The sequence below is a fragment of the Oncorhynchus kisutch genome, linkage group LG4, assembly GCF_002021735.2.
Source record: "Oncorhynchus kisutch isolate 150728-3 linkage group LG4, Okis_V2, whole genome shotgun sequence".
NCBI classification, from domain to species: domain Eukaryota; kingdom Metazoa; phylum Chordata; class Actinopteri; order Salmoniformes; family Salmonidae; genus Oncorhynchus; species Oncorhynchus kisutch.
The window spans coordinates 5,512,925-5,531,144 of NC_034177.2; the positions used below are offsets into that span (position 1 = coordinate 5,512,925).

The 18,220-nt window shown below is 40.6% G+C and overlaps 1 protein-coding gene across 10 annotated transcripts in view; it reads left to right on the top strand.

Moving 5' to 3' along the window:
• Window positions 1-4,625: 4,625 nt before the first annotated feature.
• Window positions 4,626-18,220, top strand: part of ephb3b (eph receptor B3b) — a 106,654-nt gene continuing 93,059 nt past the window's right edge. For all 10 annotated transcript variants that reach the window (XM_031822333.1, XM_031822340.1, XM_031822336.1 and 7 more), the window contains exon 1: window positions 4,626-5,312. In XM_031822333.1, the coding sequence (XP_031678193.1) occupies window positions 5,249-5,312 (64 nt within the window). In that variant the 5' untranslated portion in view covers window positions 4,626-5,248. The remainder of the gene's footprint in view (window positions 5,313-18,220) is intronic.

The following is an 18,220-nucleotide window of genomic DNA, read 5'->3' on the forward strand; positions in this document are numbered from 1 at the left end:
TTTTGAGTGAAAACATCCTTCCATCAGCAAGGGCATTGAAGATGAAACGTGGCTGGGTTTTTCAGCATGACAATGATCCCAAACACACCGCCCGGGCAACGAAGGAGTGGCTTCGTAAGAAGCATTTCAAGGTCCTGGAGTGGCCTAGCCAGTCTCCAGATCTCAACCCCATAGAAAATCTTTGGAGGGAGTTGAAAGTCTGTGTTGCCCAGCAACAGCCCCAAAACATCACTGCTCTAGAGGAGATCTGCATGGAGGAATGGGCCAAAATACCAGCAACAGTGTGTGAAAACCTTGTGAAGACTTACAGAAAACGTTTGACCTCTGCATTGCCAACAAAGGGTATATAACAAAGTATTGAGATAAACTTTTGTTATTGACCAAATACTTATTTTCCACCATAATTTGCAAATAAATTCATAAAAAATCCTACAATGTGATTTTCTGGATTTTTTTCTTCTAATTTTGTCTGTCATAGTTGAAGTGTACCTAAGATGAAAATTACAGGCCTCTCTCATCTTTTTAAGTGGGAGAACTTGCACAATTGGTGGCTGACTAAATACTTTTTTGCTCCACTGTATATACATAGTTTAGTTTATTTAGTAAATATTTTCTTAACTGTATTTCCTTAAAACTGCATTGTTGGTTAAGAAGTAAGTAAGTAAGCATTCCACTGCAAGGTATTTGTACCAAATACATTTGATGTGACGTGGAAGAATATAATGCTTTATTGATGTCATTTATGCATGATCTACAAGTGTCTTGTCTTTTATGTGGTAGTAAACTATTATTTAATTACAGAAAAATGAACAATATAATTGATATTTTAAACTCAGAGGACAATTATTTAATTTGATAATAATGCAATGTAAAAGGGTGGAATACATACAAAACTGTTCTTTATTATTCTGCACATCCCTGGCTCTGCTGTGAGGAGAGGTTTGAACTGGCTAGAGGTTGAACGTCAACAGGGAAAAGGTTAACTCTGTGGGAACCCCAGGGAGTACATCAATTATAGATGAAGACAAAACATAAGCCTTTTTTTCCTCTTCATGATTTTGATTAGTATTTACAGAGGTGGTGCCTTTTATAGCATGAGAGAGAGAGAGAGAGAGAGAGAGAGAGAGAGAGAGAGAGAGAGAGAGAGAGAGAGAGAGAGAGAGGGACAGAGAGAGAGAGAGAGAGAGAGAATTTCACTTGCTTTGACAATGTAAACATATGTATCCCATGCCAATAAAGCCCCATGAATTTAATTTAATTGGAAAAGAGAGAGAGAGAGGGGGAGATAGTAAAGCCCTTAAATAGAATTGATAGGCGGGAGAAGATAGGGAGGTGAGAGGGAGCACCCCTTTCCTGTTGCCACAAGAAAATGACAACCTGTGAAGAACAAAGACTATTGTAAATACAACCTATATTTGTTTATTTATTTGTACTTTAACTATTTGCACATAATATGACATTTGAAATGTCTTTATTCTTTGGCAATGTAAACATGTTTCAGAGAGACAGAGTGAGAGAGAGATAGTTGTTGTTGTTTTTCACTTTATATATTCACTTTGTATGTTGTCTACCTCACTTGCTTTGGCAATGTTAACACATGTTTACCATGCCAATAAAGCCCTTGAATTGAATTGATAGAGAGATGTAATGCCAATGCAATGACTAACAGAAACATCATATAGAACTGTCTGGTGAATGTAATAATAGTTCCGATTTAAGGGATTTTTTCACTTTTTTTTTATTAAATACAACCTTGGGAATTATGTTGATATTAAACTTCAGTATGAGTAAATACTTGTTTATGTTTGTTTGTGTGACCAATGGAATATAGCCTATAAGCAGAGTGGAAAACTATTTGTGTATTTTCAACCTATAAACACCATATCAAACATCCCTGAATGGCTGATACAAAGGAGTATTAAAATATTAAAAAGCAAACAAACAAAGTTAACAATTTAAAAGGGCCTCAATAGTATGACGAAAGTGTGCCAACAACAAAAACTCCTATTCAATGACCAACAAAAGCACTAGCAGATGGCTGTAAAAATCAACTAACTGGCCAACAGAAAATTCGGTCATGCCAGACTGGTGTTCTCCAAGCTATTGTTAAACCTTCCCGACTGTGTGACTGTGGACACCTGAGGAAGGGAAAGTGACTCCGGATATTTCGAGTGCTTAACCCCAGAGAGAGTGTCAACAAAAAACCACGACGAGGCAACAAACAGCCCAGGCAGCGTCCGTCTGGACAACAACACTCTCCGTGTCTTTTATCTTCGACCCTCGCTCCTCTCAGGAAATGACAACCAAGTGCTCAACAGGCCATTCAAGAGACGGGCTGAATGGAGAACTACATTTTAGACTATACGTCACACTTCTTTTTTGTTTAAATACGAAACTCAGGATGATCTAAATAGATACATTTTCTATGTTAGATCTAATACATGACTTAAATAGCCTACAAATGACGCTCTTTATTTTATGCTATACTAGGCTACATTGTAATCACTTGTAGACTATTTACGTAATGTATTAGATTGTATAGACAATGTAGTAAACACTTAAATACATTATTGGCCGTTCTATTCGTTTATTTTCTTTCTTTGGTAAGTCATAACAAAACAGTCCAAACAAGCCAATGCGTCTCAAAATTATTGCCTAATGTCAAAATTAAAGACATCCATTTTGGCATTGCGAAGAGCTAACAACAACGATAGATAAACGATAGATAAACAATATGAGATCAACTCCAGGGCCTACCTCAACCTAATTTATGCAATAACCTGGTTTGTGGATCTTGCGTGCCTAATAGTTTTGGAAAACCTTTGAAGAAATGGCACTCTGGTGCAAAATGTAGTTTACTTCTTATTACAGTGTGTCTATCTCCCGTTCTCATCTCCTTGCGCAAATCACCCACGCGTGTTCTCTTCTTCCCAGTAACATTGGGCCTTACGGAGGCGGTGCTGTGCGGGGCTGGGCCGTGGTGAGAGGGAGCCGAAGACGATGCACGAGCTGGGTTTGAAGCCGAGAGGAAACCTACCATGTGAAGCCAAGCCTTTGAAGTCATCACTGAAATATTTGACAACCAAACATAAGGCTTTTTTTTTTATCAGGGCGATGTATGCCTATCTCAATTAACTGATTGCAGTTTTCTATATGACTCATCTCAAAAACAAACCTCGGCCTATGAATTTGTTTTTGAATGGATTTGTTCCCATTAAAATGTGTTCAGTTCTTACTGTTAATAAATGACAAGATAATATAAGTAAGTGTCTAACTACTCTTAAATCACATTCAATAAATCGATGTAAAGTAGGCTAAACTTAGGCTACTAATAAAATATAAGTATATCATCAACAGCAGCAGCAACAGCAACAACAACAACAGCATACCTTATGATCATGCATATGTTGTATCATTTCTTTTTCAATGTTCCATGAACTTTCATTCTTCGATGGCTGTTTTGCACCATTTTAGGCCCCCAAATGGTCATTGTAATCAAAGCATTTCTTCAGCGCAATAAAATTATTAAAAAAAAAAAAGAATAAATAACTTGAATAAGTTCTGATAAAAGTCAGTCATGTAATTTATTGGACTACTAAGTAAAGTATTATAATGCAGAATTATGAACAAACTTCTTCATAAAATAAAACAAATGTGTGTGTAAAAAAAAAGAGTCAAATTTGAAGACAGAAGCTTTGGCATGTTGTTCGACTAATTGACATAGGCTATTACCTATTCATCTATTTAAGCAAATGACACAATTATGTAATAAAATGACTGTAAACTCTGTAGTTTTTTTTGTCTTTTCAAATAAAGAGGACCCCTTATTCCAGGTCGACAGAAGAAGAAGAAACGGTCGCTGTGTGCCCATTTTCGAACGGACTGCTCTTGAAAACCGCCTTCTCTATACCAATGAAGATAAACAAATACAGAGAACATAAAACAGGCAAGAATAGTTTCACTAAACTCTAAACTGTAGGGCCTAAATTTTGTAAACATATATAAGCTATATTTCAGCAGAGCTGGTGTTTTTAATCATGGACACATGGGCTTCAAATGCGCTATTATTGTTCTCGGCAAACTACAATAAATCAAGTATGCAACTTTATATTACGCAGATAATCATTTGTATTTCTTCAAAAAAAACGAGATTCTGAATGTATAGGTCTGTATACTGGGTGAGAATTGCACACAATCATACTTACAGAACATCTTACAGAAAAGTGTTTGAAGAGCTTTTGAATTTCGATAACACACAATGTCCAATGTTTTAAAACCTGAATACTCGACTTTGTTGCAGACACATTGCTGTAATTGCTGAAAATAATTGTATCAAAAATGAAAATAAGGAGATACTCCGTCGTTTTGCTTTAACTCGACCACTGAAATATGAGTGTCCCGCAGGGGGGCGCTCTGTCCCCGCTAAAACCGCCGTGTCCCTGCCTAATGTGTGATTCCAGAGAAAAGCAGTGGCCCCGGAGCAGCGGTTTTCAGAGCTAGTTGTGGGGGTGTGACCGTATGAGAGCTGCTTTACACATAACCCCTCCTACTACGCCCCCCGTCTCTCTCTCTCGCTCTCTCTTTCACTATTCTCCCTTGTTCTTGCACACCGTTTCTTCATTCCAATGCACACACAGAGCGGAGCATAAACTTTCCGCAACCACGCCGATAATTCGCTCAGGGACTTACTACAATAGATAAGCCAAGCGGATTGTATCGGGAATAAGACTTGCTCATGTATGTACGTAATTGTGAAAATGCATAGTTGGACTATGCTACATTATGGTATTTGATACAAGAATTGTGAAGATATCAAACGTATTGACTACAGAAAAGACTTGGGATTTTTTCCCGACAGACCCTGTGAGACGGACATTTACTTCCCTCGGTGTCGATTATATGAAATATTAACGGGGATATTTACCGAACCGTTGTTGGGAACAGGGCAACTTCTCTTTGGTCGTTTGCCAAATGCGTCTACGGGTTGGACAACTACGGAATCTCGTTTCTCTGGCATAAAACCCACTGGAAATCATTGAGTAAGGAGAGGGCACAAATCTTCTCGTACCTTGCTTATATTCCTATTTCCCTCGTTGGTTTTATGGAGGTAACTCTGGGTTTGGGTGCTTGACGCCGTTGGACTGGGTGCTTGACGCGGTTGGACTGGGTGCCGGAACACCTCGGATTGTATTCACCCGTCTCTCCCTCTCTCCCCTGGGGTTATTTTTATGTCCGAGCAGACCGCTTTATGACAATGGATTACTTGCTGGTTTTATGCAGCCTCTGGTTGCACATGGCCTCAGCTGTTGAAGGTAAGACAGACACATTCATATTTTAAGGGGGTTTATTATAAACTGCTATTTTTTGGGGAGGATTTGCGTTAAGACCCTGATTGCCCTGGGTTTTAACTACGCCGAAGCTTTCGTGAGGTCCGTCAATGGCCAACAAACAGTACGCATTGGTAGTAGCCGAAGCCGAGTTACGCAGGTTGATCCCTCATCGAGATGTATCTCTGTTGTTTTTATTTTAGCCTTTAAATCGAGAACATTTTATTTTATCAGGAAATAAGAGACCATTTTGATTTGCACGAACTCGCCACCAACGGATAGCGTTGCGCAACGGCATGCAGGCAACCCCAAACAACCCCATTTACCTTGCCGCTGCCGATTTTCAATACACATTTGTAATGCACACCAATTCTAGCCTTTCAATGATGGTTGTGTATTCTTCTCTTTAAGATCATTCATTCTTCTTGATGATTGGCTTTTCATTATCGCCTTACGGAAATTAGCGCAACACTACTGTATGTCAACGGGGAGTCGGATCTCTGTAGGCTGCAGCTCCCCGGGTATGCCCCAGACCGTAGGCTACTGAGTCAGCTTCTCGTATCGTGGAAGGGTTCTTTATTGCCTAAAATAGTGGATCAACTACTTTCTAAGCAGTTTAAAAAAAAATGTCAAACCGTTACAGCAACGTGTACCCTTTTGCTTTATGTGCTACTGGATAATGATCAATATCAAGAAAAGTGTGTTAACCATGTACAATAATAGCACAATGCACTGGTTGTCTACAAAACCACTGTGGAATATAGGTCCAATTACGATTGCGTTCCTTAATATGTATTGCATTTTAGTGAATGTTGTATTTTGTCAAATTTCATGTAGGCCTACTCACCGGGTACAGACGTCAATTAAACGCCTATTCCAAGTTAGTTTAAAGTCATTTCATTGACATGACGTGGAAAACAACGCTGATTCAACCCGCGTGTGCCTAATGGGTTTATGACAGGAAAGAAAATACCCAATTCACTAAAATAGCTATACATATTAACGAAGGCAATACGGCCTATATTTCACAGTGATTTTGTAAACAACTAGTGTATTATGCTAATATTTGAAACGAAAATTGTTGTATTATCTAACAGTGGGCTATTTTATGAATGATTTGTGCAGAATGGGGAAAGGTCTACGACAGGGGAGAGTGATGCTTGCTCTCTCTCCAACGCCGTCAGTGTTGTATTAAGAGATGCGTTGCTTGACAGAATGGTCGGGTTTATTAAATGAATAATTAATCAAGTGATCCTTATGTTCAGGCAGCTCATTGTCAAAACAATACTATCGAATAACTTATTTACTGGCAACATTTGGCATTGGAACTTGGGTTGAAATCGGTTTGAATGGTGCTACAGCTTGTATCGCCGTTTTATTAGCAAGGCAAGACTTGGAAGGCTACCCGGCTGGCCAGTGTTACTGTTGCCACTAGAAAAGTAGGGCAGGGTGCCACTGTTTCAGGAAATGGCGCTCTCCCACAGCTTTCTTGTCTCTTTTCAGGACCTCTCAATACATTTTCAACTCCTTTGAATTTACCCTGATAAGATAAGCGTTTCTCTTTGAACTTGTGAGAGAAACCGAATAGCATGCAGTTGAATGACTATTGGGGTCATTTGATAACGAACGACTCATCACCCGACTTCCGATCCTGAAATAACATTATATTAGTTGTGCATAATTATAAAATAGCAAGGCTATGTTGTGATTAACATTTATTTTTTAAATCGGTTGTTCTGTTGTTTTCATAGTGGGGCTTTTAAGTAGGCTATAGTTGTGGTAAAGTGAAGTAGGCTATAGCACAGGTATAAACATAATATAAGCTAGGGCTTATCTAATAAGCCTTGTTGTTTCGTGTGTGTCCTCAGTCTTGATAAGGTATACTATATAGGCCAACTCATTTCAAATACAAGCGGTAGCTTATGAAGTATAATGTGCACGAAATCGACACATTCACCTGGGCTATATGTGTGGCGCAGCTGTCTAAGGCACTGCATCTCAGTGCTAGTAGGCGTCACTACAGACCCTGGTTCGATTCCATGCTTTGTCACATCCAGTTGTGATTGGGAGCCCCATTATGCCAGCTCACAATTAGCCCAGCGTCGTTCTCGGGTTTGGCCAGGTAGGCCGTCATTGTAAAATAAGAAGTTGTTCTTAACTGACTTACCTAGTTAAATGGTAAATAAATGATATAAAATATATGTATATAACAACGATACACGGTTTATTTCAAGATAGGCCTTCTGGGAGACACTCATTTTGAGTGGTGCGTAGGCCTATAGCCGCACCGAAATTCTGGGTGCAGCTTTTGGCTTAAGTTGATATATTTCGTTAGAACAATCTATTTCCTCCATACGTGATGCCATACATTTCCCTTCGCTGACCTGGTTCAGGCCTTATACTAAGCTTTTAATATGGTCGGGTGATTTATGACATGCGCCTGAGACTTCTCGGAGACTTCTGCTAGTTAATGGTGATTTCGGGAGAGGCAAGCGGCCGCCCGGAGAACAATACATGACCACATGGTCCGTCTGGTCTGACCAGAAACTATAAACGAGAGAATGAATGCCCATAATTTACCCAGTTTACAGCCACTACCAACAAGGGACATGTTAAAAAAAAGTACACTGGCATGAGTTGGGTCTTGGGGAAATAGTTTTTCTGTAGACCATTGAAAAGAAAATACCTTTAGTTTTTTTGCAGGCCATGTTTTTTAGTAGGTTGTGCATTCATGTTCACGATTACATCGAATATGTTCAATTATTAATGAAACATATCCCAGATTAACTAAACCATTAGATAGACCCATTATGTGGCCTATTTTTGGGGGCGCACGAACTAGGCCTTACAAGTCATAGCGTAACATTGTAATTTAAGATTAATTTTGCTTAGCAAAAAATGAACCATGTTTTTTCCTTTTATATAGTCAGTTTTTCAAACTCAACAGTCAAAAAGTAATTGATGAAGAAGATTCACGTTTATTTATTCAGAAACAAAGGCAAAGGCCCATGGATGAATCGGATGCACCTACCACGTAGACCTATGCAAATTATTTTTCAGTATAGACTATTCAGTACTTTAAAGCTGTCAAAACAAATAATTTTCTAGTGCTATTGACCAATTTTGATGTAATACGGTTGGCTGTAAGATCCTCACAAGTAATATGGTGTACATGGCTCTACAAATAAAGTGACCAACAACCAGTTGTTTTCGATGATGCTCTGTGGCTATCGGTTTTCTCGTAGCTCTGTTGGAGACCTAAATTGTCCCGATAACATTCCAGTGCACAGGGGGGATTAGTTCATCTTCCCCATTTTAAATGATGTTCATGTCAGAGGCTAAAGCAGATGTGTTTTTCTGTTAGCGGAGTGCAAAGCACACATAACGGCGATCACGATGCAAGCTGGAACCGCGTTTCCACACTTTGACGCGTATTTCACTTATAGTTCCCATCCTTCATGTTGTACGGAGTTTCAGGGGAATGGGTGCTTATGGATGAGGTTAGGGTTAAGGTAAGGGTAGAGGTTAGGATAGGGACGTCCCAAGGATCCCGGATCGCAATAACATTTTTCTTATTTTACAGTTGGTGAATCTCTCGCTCTTTCTCTCAATTTCAATTCAAACCCATTACATTCTATTTCAATTCAATTTTCTCTCTTAGCCAGGTGTAAAAAACTCTCTCTTCACCTTGACTGAAAGGCTCTTCGTCACGATTATTATCGCTTAACCCATTGAAAAGCAGTGGGGGCCATTTTGTTTGGTACACTTGTTCTGGGTTAAATAAGGAAAGCTATACCCATTTTTTTCTTGAATACTATAGACCTATTCTCTTTGAATGAACTAGGAGTTTTGTTAGCTTTTTAGTGATCCTGTAAGGAGTGCCACCGGACAGACCACTTGCAGAGCGGCCACCTCGGAGTAGGCTATCTATCCATTTTGCACATGCATTCAAAGGCAAATGATCAACAAACGTCGTTAAGGATAATAATGGCCATTATTAAACGGACAACAAAAAAAGACTGATTAGTCCTAAGGTTAACAATGGTAACAACCAGACCCTCTTTAAGTCGAGGGGGACATTGAAGGGCGGAGAGAGGCGTGGACCTGCATTTGTAAAAGGCTACACAATAATCCGTAACCAGCACTTTCAGTTTTATGGTGAAGAGAGACGGTGCTGGTGCTGAATACGACAGAATGGATTCCTGTTCCCTGATCATTGTTTTTTGATAAGTGTTTTGAGTCTTTCTTAGTTGTTAAAGATTTACTCCACAGGACTAAACGAAACACTGTTAAAACCAAAATGACAATTACATGGCAAAAAGAAAGAAACGTGTGTTGCGATTTAATTGCATGTTTGGATGAGTTTTTTCTGAATTCGTCCAGTTTCTAGGTCTAATAAAAATAATTGTAAGAATTATAATACTTACATAATATCAATATTATAAGGTATTATTATAGCCTAATTATGCTTACTGCTTGTAGTCATATCACAATCTATTTTTTTTAATCAATATTTCTTACTGTGCTTTAATAATTTGAAGAAAGTGTCGTAGGCCATAGCCTAAGAAAATCCCTATTGATTTGTAGAACTATTGAAAGTCATTTATTTAAACTCTCCTTTACAGACAGTGTTGCAATCTATGTGGCTTGATTGATCAAGAAAAAACCGTGCTGCGTAGGCCTTTAACCGGAGAATCAATACAGGAGATTGGCTTTCTATCGTCTGTAGTGGAACCTGGCTTCCCATAGTCTGTGGTGAACCAAATGTCTGCGATTTGGGACCAATTGAAGGCCCTGGCCTAAGAATCTACTAGAGGACAGGTCTTTATTGAAGTGCAGCAATTAACCAATTCATAAGGCAAAGTATGAATCGCCTCTTTGAATCAAATGGTGTGCGGGGACAGAAGAGGGATTGAGTGGGCCTATCTGACTGCCACGTAGGCCACTCCGCGAGACACTGAGCATGACAAGTGATGTGCCAAAGCGTATACATTTTTATGATCTTTGACTTATTGAATTACATGGGCCAAAATATTTTTTTATTCATTTCAGTTTTAGGTTTTTATTAGTCGTAGGGACTGTGTACGGGATACGCATAGTATAAGCATCGTCGAAACGAAGTGCTTGCAGTTTCCTTCTCGAGAAATGCAACAAAGATAATATATTTTTTTTAAAATGAAAGTACAAACATTGAAGTAAATTACAGTGGAATAGAATAAAGCATTTTTAGCACAAGTACAATACAGGAAGGCACGGTTTATAGTCCAATATTTACACATGTATGGGGGAAGGGGTTATGGGGGAGGGTCAATCCTTTGGAATGATGAAGTATAGCCTAGTTTATTTATGAAGGTGTTTTTCCTGAATTGTTAAACGTTTAGTTCCAGGCTATACGGTTGTGGTCTGTTGTTTTGTTGTTGTTGTTGCATTACGTGAATTATAGTTGTATTTTATCATCTAATTTCATGTTGTTTTTCACATAGATAGTTTGGCCATTATTACAAATACTGTACTCAATATTGTTAGAGTATCATTCACATCATTGTATTAGACTAATTATATTGACATCATTGTTTCCCCGTGTGAAACCTTTTGTCTGTGAGTAATATTGGAAACTTTTTGTTAAGTTCATATGCAATATAATTAGGGTAACAATTTAATCAACATTTTGTGAATTTTACAGTCATTGGAGCTCTCACAACACTCATAATAGTTATAAGGATGATGATGATGATGATGATTAATGTTAAATTACATTGTTATGCTACTGGGGGTGGGTTGGGTTGGGGGGGGGGGGGGGGGGGGGTTGTGCAGAGAGAGAGCTGACAGGCTGAGCTCAGATGGGGGCCTGTGGCTGTGCAGAGAGAGAGAGAGTTGACAGGCTGAGCCCAGATGAGGGGTTGGTTGGTGGGGGCCTGTGGCTGTGCAGAGAGAGAGAGAGTTGACAGGCTGAGCTCAGATGAGGGGTTGGTTGGTGGGGGGCTGTGGCTGTGCAGAGAGAGAGAGAGAGCTGACAGGCTGAGCTCAGATGGTGGGGGGTGGTTGGTAGGGGGCTGTGGCTGTGCAGAGAGAGAGCTGACAGGCTGAGCTCAGATGAGGGGTTGGTTGGGGCCTGTGGCTGTGCAGAGAGAGAGAGAGAGAGAGAGAGAGAGCTGACATGCTGAGGTCAGATGGGGGGGGGGGCTGTGGCTGTGCAGATAGAGAGAGAGCTGGCAGGCTGGACTCAGATGGGGGGTTGGTGTGGGGCTGTGGCTGTGCAGAGAGAGAGAGATAGAGAGCTGACAGGCTGAGCTCAGATGGGGTGGGGGGTGGTGGGGGGCTGTGGCTGTGCAGAGAGAGAGAGCTGACAGGCTGATAGATGATATAGGACACTCAGGAGCCGTCACGTGAATGTTGACGGCGTGTCTCTTGTAGCACACAGTCATTTGTTCATAGGGACCAAAGCATTACACCATGAACTTCTATGTCATTTGTTCATATATCTAGGGACCAAAGCATTACACCATGAACTTCTATGTCATTTGTTCATATATCTAGGGACCAATGCATTACACCATGAACTTCTATGTCATTTGTTCATATATCTAGGGACCAAAGCATTACACCATGAACTTCTATGTCATTTGTTCATATATCTAGGGACCAAAGCATTACACCATGAACTTCTATGTCATTTGTTCATATATCTAGGGACCAAAGCATTACACCATGAACTTCTATGTCATAGAAGAAATAGTAGGTGACCTTTTCAGATGGACAATATGGACAGTGGATTGCTGAATAGACTACATTCTGGATGATATCAGGCTATAATATTCTAGATGGATTGCTTATGCTGTGAAGTGAATGGCTTGCTGGCTAATTGGTGGATGAGTGTGTTGGAAGTGGATCTATCTATCTATCTATCTATCTATCTATCTATCTATCTATCTATCTATCTATCTATCTATCTATCTATCTATCTATCTATCTATCTATCTATCTATCTATCTATCTATCTATCTATCTATCTATCTATCTATCTATCTATCTATCTATCTATCTATCTATCTATCTATTTTTACCTTTATTTAACCAGGCAAGTCAGTTAGTTAAGAACAAATTCTTATTTTCAATGACGGTCTAGGAACAGTGGATTAACTGCCTGTTCAGGGGCAGAACGACAGATTTGTACCTTGTCAGCTCGGGGGTTTGAGCTTGCAACCTTCAGGTTACTAGTACAACGCTCTAACCACTAGGCTACCCTGCCGCCTATCTATCTATCTATCTATCTATCTATCTATCTATCTATCTATCTATCTATCTATCTATCTATCTATCTATCTATCTATCTATCTATCTATCTATCTATCTATCTATCTATCTATCTATCTATCTATCTATCTATCTATCTATCTATCTATCTATCTATCTATCTATCTATCTATCTATCTATCTATCTATCTATCTATCTATCTATCTATCTATCTATCTATCTATCTATCTATCTATCTATCTATCTATCTATCTATCTATCTATCTATCTATCTATCTATCTATCTATCTATCTATCTATCTATCTATCTATCTATCTATCTATCTATCTATCTATCTATCTATCTATCTATCTATCTATCTGTCTGTCTGTCTGTCTGTCTGTCTGTCTGTCTGTCTGTCTGTCTGTCTGTCTGTCTGTCTGTCTGTCTGTCTGTCTGTCTGTCTGTCTGTCTGTCTGTCTGTCTGTCTGTCTGTCTGTCTGTCTGTCTGTCTGTCTGTCTGTCTGTCTGTCTGTCTGTCTGTCTGTCTGTCTGTCTGTCTGTCTGTCTGTCTGTCTGTCTGTCTGTCTGTCTGTCTATCTATCGATCTATTATCGCTCTCTCTCTCTCTCTCTCTCTCTCTCTCTCTCTCTCTCTCTGTCTCTCTCTGTCTTTCTCTCTCTGTCTCTCTCTGTCTCTCTCTCTCTCTCTCTCTCTCTCTCTCTCTCTCTCTGTGTGTGTGTGTGTCCTCCTGGCAGCTGATGGAGGGTCTTGTCGAAGCAGGTCTTTGACACCCGCTCCCTCTCCCGAGAGGAGCAAATATGTCTGGGCCTGCACACTGCCAAACCCCCACTGGTGCTGTCTACAGCCAGTCTAGCGGAACGACGGAGATGAGGGAGACAGAAAAGAGAGGGATTTTAAAGAAAGAAAGAGAGACTTTGGGACTTGCACTCCGTCTGGGGAGAGCGAGATGGGTGGCGGTGGCACGGCGACAGAGCTGTGTTTTATATCACCGTGCCAACCGCCGTGGCCGACAGAGATGGCTCAAGCCACCCAAACAAAGTTGCATGATGGCATTAGGGTCACCTCTCCTCTTAGTCACTGTCAAAGTCAGAATGTTCCTTCTCTGTTTATTTTAATTTAAATTTGACGATAAAACATTTTAATCCAAAAAATGTGTGTGGTGTTTTACCACTTGTCCCTTTTAGTCAGTTGTCATTATTTATTTATGATGTTTTATTTATTTATCATGTTTATTATATTTCCGTCTAACTGAAACAATTTGAAATGCTTGACATAATGTTAGAGCTTTAATATCTAACTTTTTGGGGCAACATGACCAACTTCACATAGAAATGTGAGGTATAGATCTGTCACTGTCATTGAAAGCCAGTCTAAGAATCGGTAGATCTATTCTATGAGTGATATTTCTATTCTTCCCGTTACCTTTGGTTTTGTACACCAGCTTCAAACACTATTAGAATTTTAGCTACCGGGAAATACGCATTTTTCACATTTAATAGGCCTCTTCCAACATGGACGCCCATAAAGCGCATCTGAAATGACCCTGTGTCACAGCTCACACCGCGTGTTCAGCAGGGAACAACATTGTGAAATGTTTAGATAGAAATATATGATGTCTATTCGTGCCTGTCTGACATGTAGAATAAGGAATCCTGTCTGCTGTTACTGTGGTGTTTCTATCTACGTTGTTCCACAACGTTTGCCTTCTGAACACGGTCCTTTTAGGCCGTCTGTTTTCTTCCACCCACTATGGAGGACCCATGCCCTTTGAACTTTCTCTCAAAACCAGGCGGTCGCTGCCACTTAACCAAACCAAGTCTTGTTTATCGGTAACAATGACAGACTAAACACAATCAAACCCTTTAGGGCCGTGCTGTGAGTTCAGATTGGCCGAATAAACACAATCAAACCCTTTAGGGCCGTGCTCTGAGTTCAGATTGGCCAACTAAACACAATCAAACCCTTTAGGGCCGTGCTCTGAGTTCAGATTGGCCGACTAAACACAATCAAACCCTTTAGGGCCGTGCTCTGAGTTCAGATTGGCTGACTAAACACAATCAAACCCTTTAGGGCCGTGCTCTGAGTTCAGATTGTCAGACTAAACACAATCAAACCCTTTAGGGCCGTGCTCTGAGTTCAGATTGGCCGACTAAACACAATCAAACCCTTTAGGGCCGTGCTCTGAGTTCAGATTGGCCGACTAAACACAATCAAACCCTTTAGGGCCGTGCTCTGAGTTCAGATTGTCAGACTAAACACAATCAAACCCTTTAGGGCCGTGCTCTGAGTTCAGATTGGCCGACTAAACACAATCAAACCCTTTAGGGCCGTGCTCTGAGTTCAGATTGGCCGACTAAACACAATCAAACCCTTTAGGGCCGTGCTCTGAGTTCAGATTGGCCGACTAAACACAATCAAACCCTTTAGGGCCGTGCTCTGAGATCAGATTGGCCGACTAAACACAATCAAACCCTTTAGGGCCGTGCTCTGAGTTCAGATTGGCCGACTAAACACAATCAAACCCTTTAGGGCCGTGCTCTGAGTTCAGATTGGCCGACTAAACACAATCAAACCCTTTAGGGCCGTGCTCTGAGTTCAGATTGGCCGAATAAAAATGAAATAAGGACAAGGAAGAAAACCGGTGGTGATGTGTGTTTATTGTACAGGGGAAAACACAGCCACTCATGCAATGACACAAACAGACAAGCTAACAGCGCTGAAGTGTGCTTGACTATCACTCACTTCCAGCTAGCGATTCTGGGCACATGGTGGGCTGTTCACATGTAGGCATGGTGTCGCCACCATGGCCTATTTATTGCCTTTACCTCCCTTATCTCACCTCATTTGCTCACATTGTATATAGACTTGTTTATACTGTATTATTGACTGTGTTTGTTTTACTCCATGTGTAACTCTGTGTTGTTGTTTGTGTCAAAATGCTTTGCTTTATCTTGGCCAGGTCGCAATTGTAAATGAGAACTTGTTCTCAACTTGCCTACCTAGTTAAATAAAGGTGAAATAAATAAAATAAAATAAAATGCACAAATTTAAAAATATATAATAATAATAATCTTGTGTGTAGTACCGTAGAAGTCGTTGAGTTCCATCAATAAGAGAAAATAAAGGGGTGTGGTTAATTCTGCACTCGTTCATTGGAAGAGAAGAAGGGGCAGAACAGTATGTTGAGTAGGGAGAACCTTCCCTTGGGCAGGGTGTGTTGTTTGATGTCTGAATTGCAAGCAGGTGGTGTGCTAGGTGTTTTAACTCCAGGAGAAGAAGTGAGCAGATGGGGAGTTTTAGTGGCCGTTGAATCCCATTCTATGCAGACACACACAGGCACACTGAACACACACACACACACATAGACACACACACACACACACACACACACACACACACACACACACACACACACACACACACACACACACACACACACACACACACACACACACACACACACACACACACACACACACACACACACACACACATAGACACACACATAGACACACACACACACACACACACACACACACACACACACATAGACACACACACACACACACACACACACACACATAGACACACACACACACACACACACACACAATTCACACAAACTCGCACATCTAGTCCCTTTTAATCAAAGTGGACGTTCACACCTCGCACACTAGCCATGACTTCAGCTGGTGCCTCAAACCCCCACAAACCTCTTATCATCACACCCTGTTTTTTCTTTATGGCAGTCGTTTAGAAAAGTAGCAAAAGGTGTCGCCGGTCTAAAAAAGTATTTTAACAACTTTTTACATGACTAAGTGCCCGTAGATAACGTCTACATTCAACCTCCATCGTCTACTCCAACAGGTTTCTATCATCTCAGAGGGTTTTTTTCTTCTTTCTCAGACATTTTTAACAAGACTTTGTGAAAGCTGAGACCAGGTGATGGCCTTTTTTTTCCTTCTCTTCGGGCACTCCATTTTGGAATGGCCTACGCTCCCGACAGATGTGACTATGTTTTAAAACACAGTCAAGCAACTCCCTGTAGCGTGATGGTTGTGGAATGCCCGTAAAGTGTATTTGTCATCTCCCCCGAGCAGACCAGAACTACATATGAACAGCCCACCAGGCCCAGATGTGAACAGCCCACCAGGCCCAAATGTGAACAGCCCACCAGGCCCAGATGTGAACAGCCCACCGGCCCAGATGTGAACAGCCCACCAGGCCCAAATGTGAACAGCCCACCAGGCCTAGATATGAACAGCCCACCAGGCCTACATCAGAACAGCCCACCAGACCTAGATGTGAACAGCCCACCAGGCCTACATCAGAACAGCCCACCAGACCTAGATATGAACAGCCCACCAGGCCTACATCAGAACAGCCCACCAGACCTAGATGTGAACAGCCCACCAGACCTAGATGTGAACAGCCCACCAGACCTAGATGTGAACAGCCCACCAGGGCTACATATGAACATATGAACCACTTTTGTATTTATTATTTATTTTTATATCACCTTTATTTAACCAGGTAGGCTAGTTGAGAACACCTTTATTTAACCAGGTAGGCTAGTTGAGAACAAGTTCTCATTTACAATTGCGACCTGGCCAAGATAAAGCAAAGCATTTCGACACAAACAACGACACAGAGTTACACATGGAGTAAAACAAACATACAGTCAATAATACAGTAGAAACAAGTCTATATACAATGTGAGCAAATGAGGTGAGATAAGGGAGGTAAAGGCAAAAAAGGCCATGATGGCAAAGTAAATACAATATAGCAAGTAAAACACTGGAATGGTAGATTTGCAGTGGAAGAATGTGCAAAGTAGAAATAAAAATAATGGGGTGCAAAGGAGCAAAATAAATAAATAAAATACATACAGTAGAGAAAGAGGTAGTTGTTTGGGCTAAATTATAGGTGGGCTATGTACAGGTGCAGTAATCTGTGAGCTGCTCTGACAGTTGGTGCTTAAAGCTAGTGAGGGAGATAAGTGTTTAATTTCAGAAAAATCTATAATGTATCTGCAGTAATAGTGAAATGATAGTGTTTCACGGCATTACTTACCCGTCAGTGTTGTGATTGGCTGTGATATTGGCCTGTTGTCTTCTCCCGTCGGAGCTGCATCTGTCGTCAAACTGGGAAAGCTGTTTCCGACTGTGACTGTGTTATCTAATATATATATATATTTTTTGACCTTTATTTAACTAGGCAAGTCAGTTGAGAACAAACTCTAATTTTCAATGACGGCCTAGTAACAGTGGGTTAACTGCCTGTTCAAGGGCAGAACGACAGATTTTGTACCTTGTCATGCTCTAACCACTAGGCTACCCTGCCGTTCCACTCAATTTCTTTTCATGTGAGAAAACAGCCACTGAATAGTGTAGGGAATCGATTTCCACTATCACTGCAGATATACTATGGACATTTTCTGAAATTACACCAAAAAAAAGAAAGATCCTATGTGGAGCACCTTTTAATTAAGCAAGGCTCCCGAGTTTAACGCGGTGCTTTGCACAGAATCCACGACAGATGGAGAGGTGTCAGATCGGCTGTAAAGTCCTGCCTCAACTCAACACCAAGACATTTGAATGTTTTACTGCACAGGATGGGCTGAAAGACAACATG